This window comes from Microtus oregoni, unplaced genomic scaffold (genome assembly GCF_018167655.1).
Source record: "Microtus oregoni isolate MIOR12 unplaced genomic scaffold, Mior012 000054F_ref0000373, whole genome shotgun sequence".
In the NCBI taxonomy this organism is placed as follows: Eukaryota; Metazoa; Chordata; class Mammalia; order Rodentia; family Cricetidae; genus Microtus; species Microtus oregoni.
In genome coordinates this window covers 11,424,746-11,441,781 of record NW_024543830.1, presented here as the reverse complement: position 1 = coordinate 11,441,781, position 17,036 = coordinate 11,424,746, and the positions used below count along the sequence as shown (strand labels likewise).

Genomic DNA, 17,036 nt, shown 5'->3' with positions numbered 1-17,036 from the left:
TTCAATTAATTCCCATAATATAAGCATATTTATTGAATATTGAAAATAAGCATATTTATTAAAAGCAAAGCTTTTAATATTTTTTAAGATGAGACACAATTTTAACTTCACAACCACAATCTCTTCTCCAGTAGTTATAGAAGGAGTCAGACAGCCTTGATTTCAATCCCAACTCTTCTACTTTCTAAATTTATGACTTTGTTAACAAATGAACAGTTTCTTCAATGGACAGCAGAGATTGATCGCTTACCTACCTCCTGGTTGTTGCAAATGCTCAGATATGAATGTGAAAACATTTCTACATGCCGTGAACAAATGTGAACTAACATGTTAGCCTACTTTTCCACATCCATCAAACATTTACAAATGCAAACTTCAAGTTTCATGGGCTATACGAAACTTAAGTTCCTGAAGACCAAGCGCAACAAGACCCACAACCTTTAGTTCTCTTGTGTGTCTAAAGTAGCAATATCTAATTCCATAATAATCTAACATATCCTTTAAGAGTACTTATTTTATAAACCACAAAGTGAATCTCATGGTAAGTTGTTGGTACAGTCATTTAAATATCAGCTCCATTTAAAAAATTAACTGGAGGACAAAAATCAGCAGGGAATATTATCTTGAGATGTCTTTAATTAGTCTGTTGACATACAAACTCAACTATAGACTAATATGAACGTTGAAAAGTCACCTTTCCAAAACCATTATCTCCCCCCACAAATTTCTGACTTCTTTTTCAGATATGCTTGCTGGTCTGTCAGAATGAAAATTTATTTCTCTAATCTAAAAAAAGTGATGGAACATGTAAAATCCGCTCTCAGCAGCACCTTTGTTAACTACAACTAGATTAGAGCTGTTTCTTTTCTCTTCTGCAGTATTTATAAAAGTAGGATTCTTTAACTTTCAAAGGACAAAACTCCTTTAAAAAAGAAAAAGAAAGGAAAATCTACTACAAAAGTCTGTACTTTGGTACCTGATTGTGGTAACAAGGCCAAAATCCAAGACGAAGCCCTTTACTGCACATCCAGTTCCAACATCTTGGGCAGACTCATCTTGCGAACTCTCCAGATTAGCTGCTCCTGCTCTCTCTACTGCAGAGAGAACTTCAATTAGAAAAAGTCTGAAGTCCATACACCTAAATTGGATACTCCCCTCGTTGGAGGCAAGGATGGTAAGACTCACTAAAAAATTCAAGTTAGAGGAAGGTTCAGGCAAGTCTAAGTGACTTGAATTCACTATAATATAAGCAGCTGAGAGTCGGATTATGTAACTTTATTTACCTCAAAAAAAATTTAAGGGAAAAGAATGGCAGTAAATCACTATAAAACCTGAAAGAGCAGACTATACAATCTTTAAAAAGTGACACCTGAATCACAGCGTCTACAGAATAGCTTAGTACTGCCCGTTCACATTCACAATCTTTCTGAGAAAAGCAAGCAAACCAAAAATTTTTAAAAACCTTCAGACTCATTATTGTTCTTTTTTTATCTCTACAATAATCCCACTGAAAGGAACACTTGGCTAAAAACATATTAGAAAGGAACAGTTCCCTGCTGACTTAAGCCTAACTGCCCAAGCAAGGCTTCAGAATACCCTTTATCTACAACAGTGTCCAAGCAGAAGGAGCAGAGGCAATGGCGGTCTCTCCAGTGACATTCCCAAGTCACACACTTGGGGTGTATTTCTAGGACAGACTGCCAACAAGTTACTAAAAGAATGTAAGCAAAACCTGGTAAATAAATAAGCCAATACCCTTAAGTGTTCTATCCTGGTATCAGAGTCTTAACTAATGTTATCGTGAGGCTATCACACTAAATTATAGATAGTCTACAGTAGTATTACCTGAATATGAAGTCTGGATTCATTTTCAAGCCAATTTCCATAAACTCACAATGATGTATAAAGCATTTCTTCAAGCAAGTAGCAAGTCCTACACCAAAGATCTCAGCAATTAGGAATTACAATTTAAAGAACAGGCGGTCTGAAGTACTTTTATTACCAGGAATTTTTATAATGTGTGCAGGTGTGTGCTATGCAACACAATAAGGTTAATACTGTTGAGACACTATATTTACTATCCAATTGAACAATAATTTTACCTTACCTGAGTGTGAAAATTTGAAATGGTGGTTGTTTCAATATCTTTCTTGCCCAAAATTTCCATTTTCACTGGAGTGTTGGGAAAATTGAAAGCAAAGTAGTCCAAAAAGTCTGGGAGATAAGCAGCCGCTCCATGCACTATTGCTAAAGCATAGTAGGCAGCGTTTTTCTCATTCTCACTGAATGTCAAAGCAAGAAACTCCTCAGAAAATCTCTCCATCTCCATTGGAGACAAAAATGAGAGTTCGTCCATGTAAGCATGAAGGACAAGAGCACCACCATTGGACTGGTGCTCTTCATGAATAAAGTTGCTAAATTTAGTACCTGTTTTTAAGAAATTTCTGCGAATAGAGTGTTCTTGGTGCGTTGTAAAAGGTGTCTGTACTCCCTGGGGCACCCGATATTCTTGCATGCCCAAATTTAGTCTGCACAGCTGTTCATCCTTCAGATATCTGAAGGACTCCTTATTAACTCCTGAAGTGCTATTTAGCTGTCCTTGGGTGAGAATTTCCTTGCTGATGCGGGTCAGGCCAGCACAGACGGTTTGTACTTCCTTATTATACATCTTAAGGCGTCTTCCTCGCATGTCTTCTCGGTGTTTCTTTTTCTTTTTCTTCTTTATTTTCTTCAAGACAAAATCATCAGCTCTCTGGGTTTTACCATTTTCATCTGCTGTTTCTGGCCACAATAATTAAAAATAAGTTAGTTGCTAGGACCAGTGTCAATATACATGTGTCTTAAGGTATTTGATCTAAAATTAAATAACTTCTCCTTAATTTCTGAGAATTTGTTATTACATCTTTTATCATCAGAAACAAAAAAGAGACAAAGATCTTAAAATACAGTAATATTCTGGGTCAAAGACTGTACTAAAAAAACTAATAGTGAGGTACTGCTGGAACTACAGTTAAGTGGTGTGCAACAATTAATGCGAGGCCATGGATTCCCTCTGCAGCAACACACACACACACACACACACACACACACACACACACGACTTGTAATAAAGATAAAACACTGGAGTAGTATGTACTACACTATATGGAGTATTTGTTTAGTTATTCAAAATCTAAAGTGAACTTTGTTGGTTCCTGTCTTACTGTCAGTCTATTAACAAAGACAAATTAAGCCATAAAACATTTTTCTACCTATCAAACTGGCTTTTTAAAATACATATTGTCTTGCAGGGGTAGGGTAGGGATAAAGGCAACTCAACTATAGGAAATATAAACTGACGACAGGTTGCCACCCACGCTCTCACTGAAGCTTATGTTATTGTCCACCTCGCTGGTCCTGCCTACTATGCTCCACAAGTATTCTTGTTACTCCCAACTTTTTTTTCCCTTTGTCTTACAACATTTTTGTCACACCCTTTTTCTGCTGTCGTCAGTTTTCTTCAGAAACATATACTTGGGCCTGGTTTGGTAGCACACACCTGTAATTCAAACATCTGGGGGGCTAACAAAGATTAAGAATTGGAAGCCAGTCTGGGCTCTATAGCAAGACTCTTTCAAAAAAGGAACTGAAACAGAGCCCTTTTCTTCTTCTCATGGGAAAAAGTAAAGAAAGGCAACACACACAGCAGAAAACACAGAGCAAAACCCAGCAAATGGTGACCAGGTTTACTCTGCACCAGGTCTGTACAGAGCACTCTTCACAGCGTTTTATTTCCACATCCCAGCTGTGAAGTTATTCTCCATACTGTTTCACAGAGGAGCAAAATGAAGTGTATGTAAAGAGTATACTTCTTGGGTAAGTATATAATAAGTATACAATAAATGTATTATAGTAAGTATAGAGATTTTATAATCTTGGGTAAGCCGTTTTACCCAAGATTATAGATAAATGATAACTAGAAAATCTTTAGACCCAAAAACACTTAATCCTTATCAAAAAAAAAAAGGTAAAATTTTCTCAAATGACAATTTGGTGGGCATGTAGCACAAGCTTTGAAAATATTTATAAACTCCAGATCCAGAAAATACAGTTCCAAGTCAAAGTCAAAGAAATGACTAGAAGTCTACAAAAATAGCATCTTTTAAAACAACAAGAGTAGAATCCTCTAAAATGCCTAATTATAGTGATTAAATTCTAGTAGTTACATAGTACAAATATTTCTTTTTTTTGTACAAATATTTCTTAACCATTATAAATTATGGCGTGAGGGACTGGCATACATAATGTCACCAAATGCTCATACTGTCACTCTTCTAGAAAGCCCGCACTGGTAACTTCTCCACCTAAGCGAGTAGGTAACAAAAGCAGAAAGGCTGCAGTTGCAGCCACTACAGCATTTCCCACTCCAGATTCCACACAGTTAATCTCCACCTCTCTTCTAGACCACAGGTAATCTGTCTAGAGTATATATTATCTTTTATTCCAGAGCACTTAACCTACACTTATTCTGATTCCATTGTTTTTTAACTAAACATGCATTCACCTGACTTTACTAAGAACATACATACCATGTGCTGGGTACTCTCGACATTAGGGCTACAGTACAGACACAACCTTCTCTACTCTCTTGTACCTTATAATCTAGTTAGAGGAAATCAAGCAGCTACAGTACTACCAGGTAGTTGAAGGTTTAAAAGCTGCCTAAATGTTGGAGAAGCTCTTTTAGAGAGGTGAAATTCAGAATGAGTTCTAAATAATAAGAGAGCTGGGCATTTGAAGACCTAAGCATGATTTTCTAAAGAGACGCAAAAGATTTAAAGTCAGCGAAATCTGCTTCATCTATGTATGTGCTGTATACAGAAAACACAAAACATATCTGGAGGGATGTATGCTAAGGTATTATTGGTAGTTATCAATGGTAGGAGGATTATAAATGTCTATATTTTCTGCCTATCTGTATTTCCTAATTTTTTGTAATATTGCATATTAATGCTATAATTTAAAGACTGACTCAAGTTTTAATTTGCCGAAATTGACAAGCCCAAAATAGAAAGACATCCTTTATTTAGTAGTTGGAAAATATACCTGCCCCCACCAAATCTTTGGGATTAAATGACTATATTCCTAACTAATCTTCAAATATAGTCTAGCATTTACTATATAGAATTTATCTACCAAGCATAAGCATTTCCAACATAAGTAATTCAGTAAATATAGATACCCAGTTATAATGAACTTACTTGGCATAATATATAATTACTAACTAATATAAAGACTATATAAAACCATTTTTAAAATTCCAAATGGCCATATACTACCACAGTTATGAAATCTAAAAAACTATTTTAATGCAAGTCAAAGTTTTTAAAGAATATGAACAATGTACAATGTGTTTGAAACATGCTTTTAAAACAAACAAAAAACAGACATGGTGGTTCACCCTTATGATTCCTGCACTCAAGAGGCAGAGGGAGACTAACCTCTAAGCTAGTCTGGAGTACAGAATCAGAATGAGAAATGGCCTCAAAGAAAGGGAAGGGTGGGAGAGGGAAGAAGACAATAAAAAGTCTCCTCATTTACAAACAACTTACAATATAACTATATAACATACATAAAATTTTTTGTACTGGAAACTGAAAATATAACCAATCTTTTACCATATACAACTAGATCATAATTCAAACACTCAAATATTTATATTTTATACCAATAAAACTAAATACTTTGCCTAAGAGTAAATCAGTAATTTAGGCAATTTCTCAAAGAACAAAATGTTATTCAATATAAAGGTTAGACCAACTTAAAAATACTCATCTAATTACCCCAGTAAATCCTCTATTAATTTCATGGGAGGGTGAGGGGACAAGAATATCTCTGAAAATATCAGGTTTAAGTTTCAGAAGGTGTACAAAAACTGAATTATGACCTATATCCGCCACTGAAGGAAGTGCCTTGACTACTAGGCATTTTCTATATTACTATTTGCTTATCAGTGGTATTTCTACATGGCCAAGTCTCTTGTCTCTTGGTTTTAGCCAAAAACTCTTTTATTAAAAAAAAAAAAATCAGTTAGTGTAACACAGCCTCAAAAAGAAAATAAAATTAAATGAACCTTAAATTAATTGGAATCTCACAAATTCCAATCTGTCCCTAGCTAATCCTGCTTTTCAAATGTAGACTCTTTTTCTCAGGCTGAGACACAGAAAGTCTGCCTTCCTTTGTAGATAAATTTGAGACCATTCATCTCCTACTTGCTAATGAATTTACATGAAGAAATAAAATTTATTCTTAAATTGCAGTGATGACAACTAGCTGAGAATGGCCTAGGCATCCATTCGCTGTTGGTTATTACATGAAATAGACCACTATTGCTGTAGGAGAAAAATGCCAATTGCCTTGCTTTGAGTAAAAAACATCATTTAAAAGTCTTCAAAAGAGAGAGAGGAAAAAAAGGGGGGGGGGGAGTCAATGCCTAAAGGCTTGCTTCATGATCTTTCCATTTCTAGTACAGTGGTTTAGTTTTCCCATAGAAAATGTATTCAGGAAGTCTCTTTCTGAATTATTCTCCACAGTGTAAGAGCTAAAACTTACTGTCTTCAGTTCCATTGTTGGTTTCTTTTATTGGTTACTATTATTGTATGTATGTGCATGGGTGCTTCTGTGGAGATCAGAGGACAACTCTATGAAGTTGTCTCCATCTACCTATGTGTGTTCTAGAGCTCCAACTCATTACCAGATTTCTGCTGCCATATCCTTTCCGCAGTGAGGGGTCTTGCTGGTCCCTCATTGTTGGCTTCTCTCCCTGTCTTCTTGTGCCGTTTTGTTTTTGCAATGACAGCAATTAAACCTACCCTTCCTCGCAGAGCTAGGCAGATGTTCTAGCCTTCACATCAATTTTTAACAGCAAAGAACCAAACTACACTTCACCTATATTAAGGAAAGCTTTACATATAAAACTGAAACTCAATATACAGAAAGCATGTCATACTATAGAGAAAGACAGGGACAGTGATCTGAACAAGTTGCTGGCTCCCTTTCAAAAGGTCATTACTACACTTAGAATACATAAAATTATCACTTAAGTCCTCAAATTAGTTAACACCATCTATCATCAAATAGCCTAGTTTACTTTTAACATCACACTAGTTTTCACTAATGCAAAAAAAGATTAGAGTAAGGGGTAGGATATAGCTCACTGGGAGAATACTTGTCTAGCATTCAAAGTTCTGGGTTCAGTTCCCAGGACCAGCAAGCACACATACACATTGTGCAAGCACACAAACACACACACAAGCGCACACATACTTGAAAACTATGCCTTAGGAAATATGGTATCTTCAATTCCTAACGACCATGGTAGATAAGCAAACAATTGTTCATATCTTATCATAAATTATCATAAAAACAGTAATTGTTCATATCATAATCATAAAAAAGAACTAAAATTGTGTTCTAAAAATTATTATTTTTTTTTTTTAGTTTTTGTTTTGGAGATAGGACCTTGCAACGTAGCTGGTTTTAAATTGAAGGTTGTCTTGCCTTAGTCTCCCAAATGCCAGAAATACTGGGGGAATAAATTCTTTGTGCTTCTCTTGAGAGTAGTTACAATTTTATATAAAAACTAGACCTGGATGGAGGTGGGTGGTCCTTGGACTTCCCACAGGGCAGGGAACCCTGATTGCTCTTTGGGCTGAAGAGGGGGACTTGATTGGGGGAGGGGGAGGGAAATGGGAGGCGGTGGCGGGGAAGAGACAGAAATCTTTAAATAAATAAATAAATTTAAAAAAAAAAACAACACCTGATTTAAATAGGAAACCAAAAAGTGGCTCCTTCTGAAGCCCAGTTTTTTGGAGTCACTGTTTTCAACACTGGACACACACCCTCGTATGCTAAATAACACCTAGATAGGTAGAAACTTTGCTCTGCCACTTTCTAAAACTGCACTGTTTTTCACTGGAGAAGTAAGTTTTGTTTGAAAGAGGGTCTCACTATTTACCCTAAACTGGTCTTGAAACTATCACATGGCTCAGGCTGGCCTTGAATTCCTGATCCTCTTGCCTTAGCCTGCTGGATGCTACCATTACAGTTACACGAACACATTCAGCTCAAAACATCATGTTTGGTGTTTGGTTTTGTTTTTTTGGTGGGTTTTGTTTGTTTGTTTGGTTGGTTGGTTGGCTGGATGTTTTTTGTTTCATTTTTAAGTTCTTAACAAAAGTGACCAAACTGTACAGATTTCCCATAGACCCCTACTAACAGGCCCACCAGAGCCACACACTTGCTACCACTGAACACACTGACACATCTTCACCCAGAACTCACAGTCAAAACTATGATTCACTCTTGGTACTGAACATTCTTGGTTGAACAAAAGCAAATGACACGGCCCACCATTGCAATATTATACGGGGCAGTTTAATGGCCCTAAAAATCCTGTGATCTGACTATTCACAAGTCCCTCCATCTTAATTATCAGCAGCCACTGACCAGTTTTTTATTGTCTCCATGGGTTTGTCTTTTTCAGTGTTAAATAACTGGAATTGCCCACTATGTAATTAACCCTCTTAGACTGGGGTCCTAATATTCCTGCAGTATTAATGCACTTTTTAGAACTCAGTTTGGTTTTAGAGCTGCATACTATTCCACTGTGGATGCTCAGTTTGGTTTTAGAGCTGCATACTATTCCACTGTGGATGCTCAGTTTGGTTTTAGAGCTGCATACTATTCCACTGTGGCTGCATCACAGTTTGTCTATTGATCTACTGAAGAACATCTGAGCTGTTTCATATTTTTTGGCAATTATGAATAAAGTTACTACAAATTTCTATGTAAGTATAAGTTTCCAAATCCTTTGGGTAAATACCAAATAGTATGTGAAGCCGAGCAGTGGTGGCACACACCTTTAATCCCAGCACTCAGGAAGCAGAGGCTGGTGGATCTCTGAGTTTGAGGCCGACCTGATCTACAAGAGCTAGTTCCAGGCCAGGCTCTAAAGCTAAAGAGAAACCCTGTCTTGAAAAAAAGAAAAAGAAAAAAATAGTATGTGAACTGTCACATCACATAGAGTACGTTCAACTTTGTAAAACACTGCCAAATGGTCTTCCTGAGTAGCTGTTTTTGCACTGCCACAATGAGGTGGCCTCACCTTTTGCAAACTAATATCTCTGTTTCTCACTAATGAAACAAACGGAGGAAGGGGGACAGAGTATTTTCCTATAAAAATGCACGTAAAATACTTGTCATATTAGACTAAAACAAATAATAAATGTTAATTACTAGTTTCACCCCAAAATGGTGGAAATATAAAGGCAGAGAGTGCCATTTAAGAGCAAGCAATAGCTCTACTGGTGAAGGACTTGTACACATGTATGAGGACCTGAGTTCAATCCCCGACAAGCACCTCAAAAAGCCAACCATAGTAAAGTGGTTGGAACCCCAACACTGGGGAGAATCCCTGGAGCTCACTGGCCAGTCCATCTAACAGATGAGCCAAGGCCCTGGGAGAGACTGTCTTAAAACAAAGGGCAAGTTCCATGAAGAGTGACTCCTGAGACAGAACTCTGGCCTCCACACGCGTACCATACCAGTAAGACCCTGAACACGCAAACACATACAGAACAAGCTGAAGCTGGATATTTATGTGCCTTGTAATCCAGAACCCACAGTAAGGTAGGAGAGTTGTGGGGTCAAAGCTAGCTTGGGCTATAGCACAACAAAAACAAACAAATCAAAAATGCCCATCAGGATGCTTCACAGTAAAGACTGAGATGCCTATCTCAGCTCTGATGCTTATTAGTCTCTGGAAAAACCCAGAAACCCCCAAACCTTTGTTTTCTTGCCTTAAAACAGTATTAACACTCATGTTAGATGTCATTGCAAGGGTTAAAGAGAATGAATCTGACACATAAGTCTGCATCATGAGGGTTGAATAACATTCCTTTAAATACTTGTCAAGAACTCTGGGATATCAGATTAAATCTAGAAATTATTGGCCCAGAGTATGAGACAGTATACCACAAATGAAACACAAAAGTGGAGAAAGTCTGAGGGAAAAATAGATGACTCACTAAAAATATCTATTAGAACCTTATTCATTATCTCATTTTAATCCAAAAATTCAGTCCAGTAGACACAGAAATTCTTTTTCAAAGATTAAAGCAGAATCTGAAACAAGATGTAACTTTTATTAGGTTATAAATTTGCTGACAGTCAAATTTCAGATCCACCTAACTTCAAAATTCAGTCTTTCGCTACAATACAGTATACTTTCTTCCTTTCCACCTCTCCTATCCACCTCTCCCTAAACACTCTGGCAGATTATTATCTAAGATTATCCAGTTATTATCCATTAATTACAATTAATGGACTTTAGATGCTAGCCTATATGAGGTCCCAATATAGAAAAATATTACTGTATTCACTACATATAATGCCTTTACAACTCATGATCACAAAGACGGCATTATTATGCTATACAGAAGTTTTCATGCCTTACTGAAAAGAATATTTTCCTCTCTGGTGGATAGGAAAAAGCATTTCCTGAAGTTTCTGACAACTGAGACTGTGTGTATGTGTGTGCAAGCGCACGTGCGTATGTATGTGTGTATATATACATGTGTAAATGTATGTGTGTGTATATATTCATGTGTGTGTATGTATGTGTGTATATACACATTCATATGTGTGTATGTGTGTATTTATACATGTGTGTATGTATGTGTGTATATATACATGTGTATATGTATGTGTGTATATATTCATGTGTGTATGTATGTGTGTATATATTCATGTGTGTATGTATGTGTATATATACATGTGTGTATGTATGTGTATGTATTCATGTGTGTGTATGTGTGTATATACACATTCATGTGTGTGTATGTGTGTATATATACATGTGTGTATGTGTGTATATATACATGTGTGTATGTATGTGTGTATATATATACGTGTGTGTATGTGTGTATATATATATTCATGTGTGTGTATGTATGTGTGTATATACACATTCATGTGTGTGTATGTGTGTGTATATATATACACACACACTCAATACAATCCCAATAATTCTACATTTCTACTACAAAAACAAATCACATATTTCTATCAATATCGTTCTATTTTCTGAGACAGGGTCCTGTTACAACTAGCAATGCTTAGTCAGTCTCCCAATGCTGGGATCACAGAAATGTGACATCACACCCAGTATCTTTTGGGTAGCACAGAAGACTTCCACATGATAGCACTGAAGGGGGTCAAAACTGGAAAACAGAAAAGCTGACTATGAAGACTCATAGAAGAGCAAGTCTGGGGCTTGATGATAATGATAAATTAAGATCATACTTATTAACCAAGAACAATTAAAAAGAAACTATTAATTTTGATGGAATATCTTTGGTCTATGCTTCTATGAACAATAACAAATGAGAGAGAAAAATTAAGATCAGGTAAAAAGGATAAAAAAGGATACAGGGAGCTATTTAGGTAGTCAGTCTGAAGCATACTGCTTACAAGACAGAGCAAATCTTTTAATATTTCTTTATAAAGCATTAGCCAGTGAACAGAACAGAAAGAGTGAAGTGGACCCTGAGGTGTTTTTTCTTAGGAGCCCAGTGTTCAGTTCCACCATTAGAAAATTTCAAGCATGTTACTTCACCTCTGAAAATCATTTTACGTCCCACTCACATGCCAAGTTTTTCTTCTAACTATTTATGAGTCATGCCAGGTGTCTGAAGTGGTAATATCTGAAATTAGCCTATCCGTGAATTTGGACTGAGTACTGTTGGGCTGATGTGCAGGAACAGGTCTCTTAGTCATGTTCCATGTCTCAAGTCTGAAAAGAACACAGCAGGCTTTGTGGGCATATGGTCTCTGCCTCAATTACTCCTACTCTGTTACTATAATGAAAAACTGGTATAGACAGTTGCATTCCAATAAAACTTTATCTGTGGACATAGAATTTACATCCCACATGCTTTTCATGTGTTAGGTTTTTCCCATAATCTGAAACATGAAAACCAATCTTAGTAACTTGTAAAATAAGAGGCAGAAGAACTGATTTTTGTTTTGTTCTGAGACAATGTCTCAGGGTCCAGGCCAGCTTCAACTTCACATGTGGGAAAGAATGACCCTAAACCTCTGATCCTCCTACCTCCACCTTTTAGGTGCTGGAATTACAACCAGTGCTACCACACCCAGTTTGGGGCAGTGCTGGGGACTGAACCCAGGGCTTTGTAAGTTAGGCAAGCTCTCTACCAACATAGCTGGCTGGGAACTTGCTCTGTAACCCATGCTGGCCTGAAACTTTCAGTTGTGCTGGTTAGCTTTGTCAATCTGGCATACACTAGAGCCACATGGGGAGCGGGAACCTCAATTGAGAAAATCAGACTGAAAGTCTGTGGGACATCTTTTTGATTAATGATTGATGTGAGATGGCCTGGAGAGTACCAAACCTGGGCAGGTGATCCTGCATGATAGAAGAAAACAAATAGAGCAAGCTAGCAGCATTCCTTCGTGGGTTTTGCTTCAGTTCCTGCATCCTGGTTCCTGACTTCCTTTCATGATGGACTATGACGACCTGTGAAGTAAACTCTTTCCTTCCTATGTTGTTACAGTCATGATGTTTATCATAGAAACAGAAAGCAAACCAAGACATCATCTGCACAAGTGATTTCACAAAGGCGCAAGAGAAATTCAATGCAAGAACAATAAGCTTTCAATTACAGGTGTTCCAGTGATTGTTTATCTAGAGAATGCTCCCTTTTGGAAAAAAAAAAAAAAACATGGCATAAAAAAAAACTGTATGGCAACCTGATAAAAAAAAATAACCAAAAAAAAATAAATAAATAAACAAACAACCCCTAAATATATACTTAACCACATGACCTAATAAAAACATTCCTCAAAGAAATAAAAATTTGCTTCTGAATGGGAAAAAAAAAAACCTCTGAAAGGGAAGCTCTATTTCTAGTAGTGCCAAACTAGACACCAAATGCCCTTAAATCCAAGAAATCATTGTATACCCTTGCTGAGAATACTATCCAGGATGGAAAAAGTGAGAGCCATGGACACATGGATGTTCTCATGCTGAGTTTACAGGCTAGCTTCAAAAGACCCCAAGTACATCATATTGTCTATTGACAACATTACAAAGATAGAGAACAGACTAGCGATTCTTACTGGTAGAAACAGTAGAGAAGGTAAGGAGACACTGCCTAATGCTGCAAAAGGAACGTTTATGAGAGCTTTTTCTGAAGAGTTTTGTGCCTTGTTTTCAGTGGTGGTTACACTAATCTACATATGATAAAATGATACATTGTGCCAATGTCAATTTCCTGGTGTTAGTATTATACAATAGTTATGTAAGACTCAACCACTGAAGTAAGCTGGAAAAGGAAATGGACTTCTCTATGGTATTTTTTGCAATTTATAATTATTTCAAAGTAACTAGACAATTCCTAAACATCTTAGCATACACAAAAGGATGAGATTTCTCTGTAAACAACAATCTACTTTATTAGAGCTGTTTACATGACCAAGTCGTAAAAATAAAAGCCAGCTTTAACTGCCTTCCATGAGCCAAGCCCTATTTTAAGTGCTTTCCATACACTGCCCCTTCTTCATCCCTGTAACAACCATATAAATGGACTACCCAACCCCATTTTACAAACAGGAACACTAGGGTTAAAGAGAAGATTAATTCGATCCTAATCACACAGTAAATACTAGAACCAAAATTTACTTCCAAAGTCATCCCTTCTGAAGCTGAGGGTACCAAAACTAAACATACTGATATTTACAAGTATTGGTCCAGAGGCTTGTAATAAACAATGTTCAGCCAATTTCTTCTCAGCACGAGCTCAGAGCTCTTAAAGTGCCAGTGCGTTTCAGATACTGAGACCACTCCAGCACATCTGACCAGAGGGCCCTGCTTCCTCCAGAATATATAGAGTTTGGGTATGCAATTCAATTACATCCAAATCAAAATGAATAATGTTCAAATGGACTGATTTTAACCCATTTCTTTTCTTCATGAATTGACAAAAAGCTGTGCAGTCCAACATAGTAGCCATGTACACAACAAGTTATAAATTAGAATAAAATTTCAGATTTTCAGTCACACAGCTACATCACAAATCTGCTGAAGTGCCACATATGGCTACCATATTGGACAGCACAGATATAGAACAGTTACATCATCTGAGGAAAGTCTACCCAGCAGTATTAGAGACTTGTTTTGTCTGATTGTAAAAGAACACAGGGCCTGTCCAGTCTTCAGAGAGGCACACTGTGAATTACTACACATGTCAGCACCACCTTCCCCCATAAAGAGAGACTGATACTTTCTAGTCAGCCTAACTGCCACCAGAACGAGAATCTCAAAGCACAAGGAAAAGGTAAGCAAGAAAAGGAAGCAAGGGAACGCAAAGCTGGCCAGACCAGAGATGAAGCTTGAACTAACATTTAGGAGCCTGGGCTCTATGATTGTTTTTTTAATTTAAATTTCATCTTTAGTAATGAGACCATGTAGGTGAAGTCTCTTCTTTATTTTGGGCCCTGGTGTTCTCTCCTGCAACACAAATTTAAAAGAAATGATTATTCAAAATTCCCTGTAGCTGTGTCTGGACACACGCCATGGAGTGGGGGGAATGAGGGCAAAAAAATAAGCTACTCTAATATGCAAAATAGTTGTAGATTGGAAACTGGCACACCGGTCAGCCTGCCACAGCTCTACTTCCTGAGAATATCTGGACACCACCGAAGGAAAAAGATGCTGTTCTGTCCAATGAAAACTTATTATTTACACCTAAACGCACACACATACACACACACACACACACACACACACAAACTGGTTAGCACTAAGACCAAATATATGGGGAAAAAAATGCAAGATACTCAAAATTTCAGGTTTAAAGACTAGTTCACTAACATGTAGTAACTGAAGGGGTCCCAGTACTCAAACACATATTAAGGTGCTAGTATTACTAAGATTACGAATATTAGAAGTTATAAATATCATATACAAGTATAAATCCGACATGACCAAAAGTACACTTCATTTCTTCCACGAAGAATATAAACAGATGCTACAAGGATCTGGCACTAGTAGACACCAATTTTGGCTAACCTAATTTCTCTCAAAACCACACTTAGTCCTGTGTCTTCTATGTGAAATACCTTTAAGGACTGCTGAAATTGCAGAGATTCTCAAACAGTGCTCGGGCAGAATGAAACAGAACTAGAATCTACATCCTACTGCACGCTTCCTTCTCTGCAGAGAAATGGTGGGTCTACTTCCTAAGATTCAGAGGGCGATAAAAACCTGCCTCGGACCAATCCTATGCCATACTAAGAACTAAAAAAGGCTAATATTAATTTTTTAAGCTATTTTTACCTCGTCCAGCTGAAAAAGAAATACCATAAGTGATTTTTTTTTAACCTCGCTGAAGCTAAGAGTTGTGTAACCTCTTTGAAAATTCAAACTCAAGAGCCCAGAATCAAACCTGTGAAGATTTTGGTGCCGGGCATGAGAAAAACTAAAGATTTCAAAGAACGAAAACAAGAAGAGACTATCAGTGACAAGCGTTTACTTCAGTAAGGCTGGTTTTAGTACCCCACCTACTAATCCGATGCCAAGCACCGCGCGGCGCGGAAACCCTGCCGAATTTGAAAATAAACGTTGCAAAGGCTCCGGGGGACTGCAAACGGGGATGGAAACTGACAGCTTGGCCTCACAGAGAAGCCTCAAGTAGGTCAAACTGTGGCAACCGTCTGCAATCCGGAGTCCACTCCAGTGGGCTCAGGGGAGTAGAGCGGCGTCTTTCAGTCCTAAAGGGGCGGGATACGGGCACCAAGATCTAGAGCCCGACCCCAGGCGCTTCGCCTGCTCTCACCTCTCTTGGGGGCCTTGATCAGAGGCACCCCTCCGCTCCTCTCGCCGTTTTCCTGCTTGTCCTTGTGCTTGAGATCGCCCGGAACGCAGGCGCCAGGGTCACCATCGGAGCTGCGGTGGTGATGGTGCTTGTGCCGCTCCTTGTGGCCCTTATGCTTGGGCCCGGCCGCGCTCACCGTCAGGGGCGAGAAGGTGAAGAGGGCCGAGGTGCCCGGGGCCGGCAGCGGGGCAGCGATAGCGGGCCCGGCGGGCGCCAGCGACGGTGGCGGCGGAGGCGGCAGGAGCAGAGGTTCAACAGGGCCCGGGACGGTTGGGGCGGCATTCGTTGGAGGCAGCGGCCCGGGATGTTGGCGGCTGCGACGCCGCCGATGAGGGGGAGCGAGAGGGGGGTCCTGGCTCGGCCGCCCCCGCTTCTCCTGAGAACCCCCGCTGCTCGCCCGTCGTTGCCGCTTCACTCCCCGCGGGGAGACCCCAACATGGGGTTTCTCCTTCCCTTCTTTGTCCAGCTCCTCCTGCGCCGCCACCGCCCGTACTACGCGAACCGCTCCGACCTGCGCAGCCATTTCACCCACAAACACACATTTAAATGTCCCGACCGCCCCCCCGTCCGCGATTCGCGCAAGCGTCGCCGGCGCAGGGCCCGCTGGGCATTGGAGTCTCTCCTCCGCCCTCCACCGCTCCGTCCTTCTCGTAGAGCTGAACATGCCGGAAACGACAGTTCCGGCACCTCTCTGCAGACCTCGCCAACCGAGCTTCTATTGTAAAACGCCCTGGACGCGCAAGGCCTGGCGGGAGTTGTAGTTCCACCGCCCGCCGTGTGCCCGGCTCTCTGAGTGGAGGAGCAGAGAAGGAGCGTGCGCCCAGGCACGCTTCGGGGTGCGACGCAACTGCCGCCGGCCGGCGAGTTACCGCCAACCGCCCTAACGGCCCAAACAATGTTAATAGCTTTCAGGGTCTGGCGGTGTGTTCAGGCGGTCCTCTTGCAGTGTTCCTTCTTCATCTTGCCCGGAGTAGGTGGTCTCCATAGTGACTTTTCAATTTCGTATTTCTCTTCTAGCCTTTGTGAGGTAAAAGCATCTCCAGCTTTTACCCTTGACAAACGACGAGAAGAATAATTTCGGAACGTGTAAAATGACGATTT

The 17,036-nt window shown here is 39.2% G+C and overlaps 1 protein-coding gene across 2 annotated transcripts in view; it reads right to left on the bottom strand.

Annotated features, from left to right (window-relative positions):
• Rsbn1 (round spermatid basic protein 1) overlaps positions 1-16,599 on the bottom strand; it is a 56,591-nt gene extending 39,992 nt beyond the window's left edge. For both annotated transcript variants that reach the window (XM_041638033.1, XM_041638034.1), the window contains exons 1-2: positions 15,897-16,599; positions 2,108-2,781 (exon numbers count right to left, since the gene is read on the bottom strand). In XM_041638033.1, the coding sequence (XP_041493967.1) occupies positions 2,108-2,781; positions 15,897-16,599 (1,377 nt within the window). The remainder of the gene's footprint in view (positions 1-2,107; positions 2,782-15,896) is intronic.
• Between the last annotated feature and the right edge of the window lie 437 nt (positions 16,600-17,036).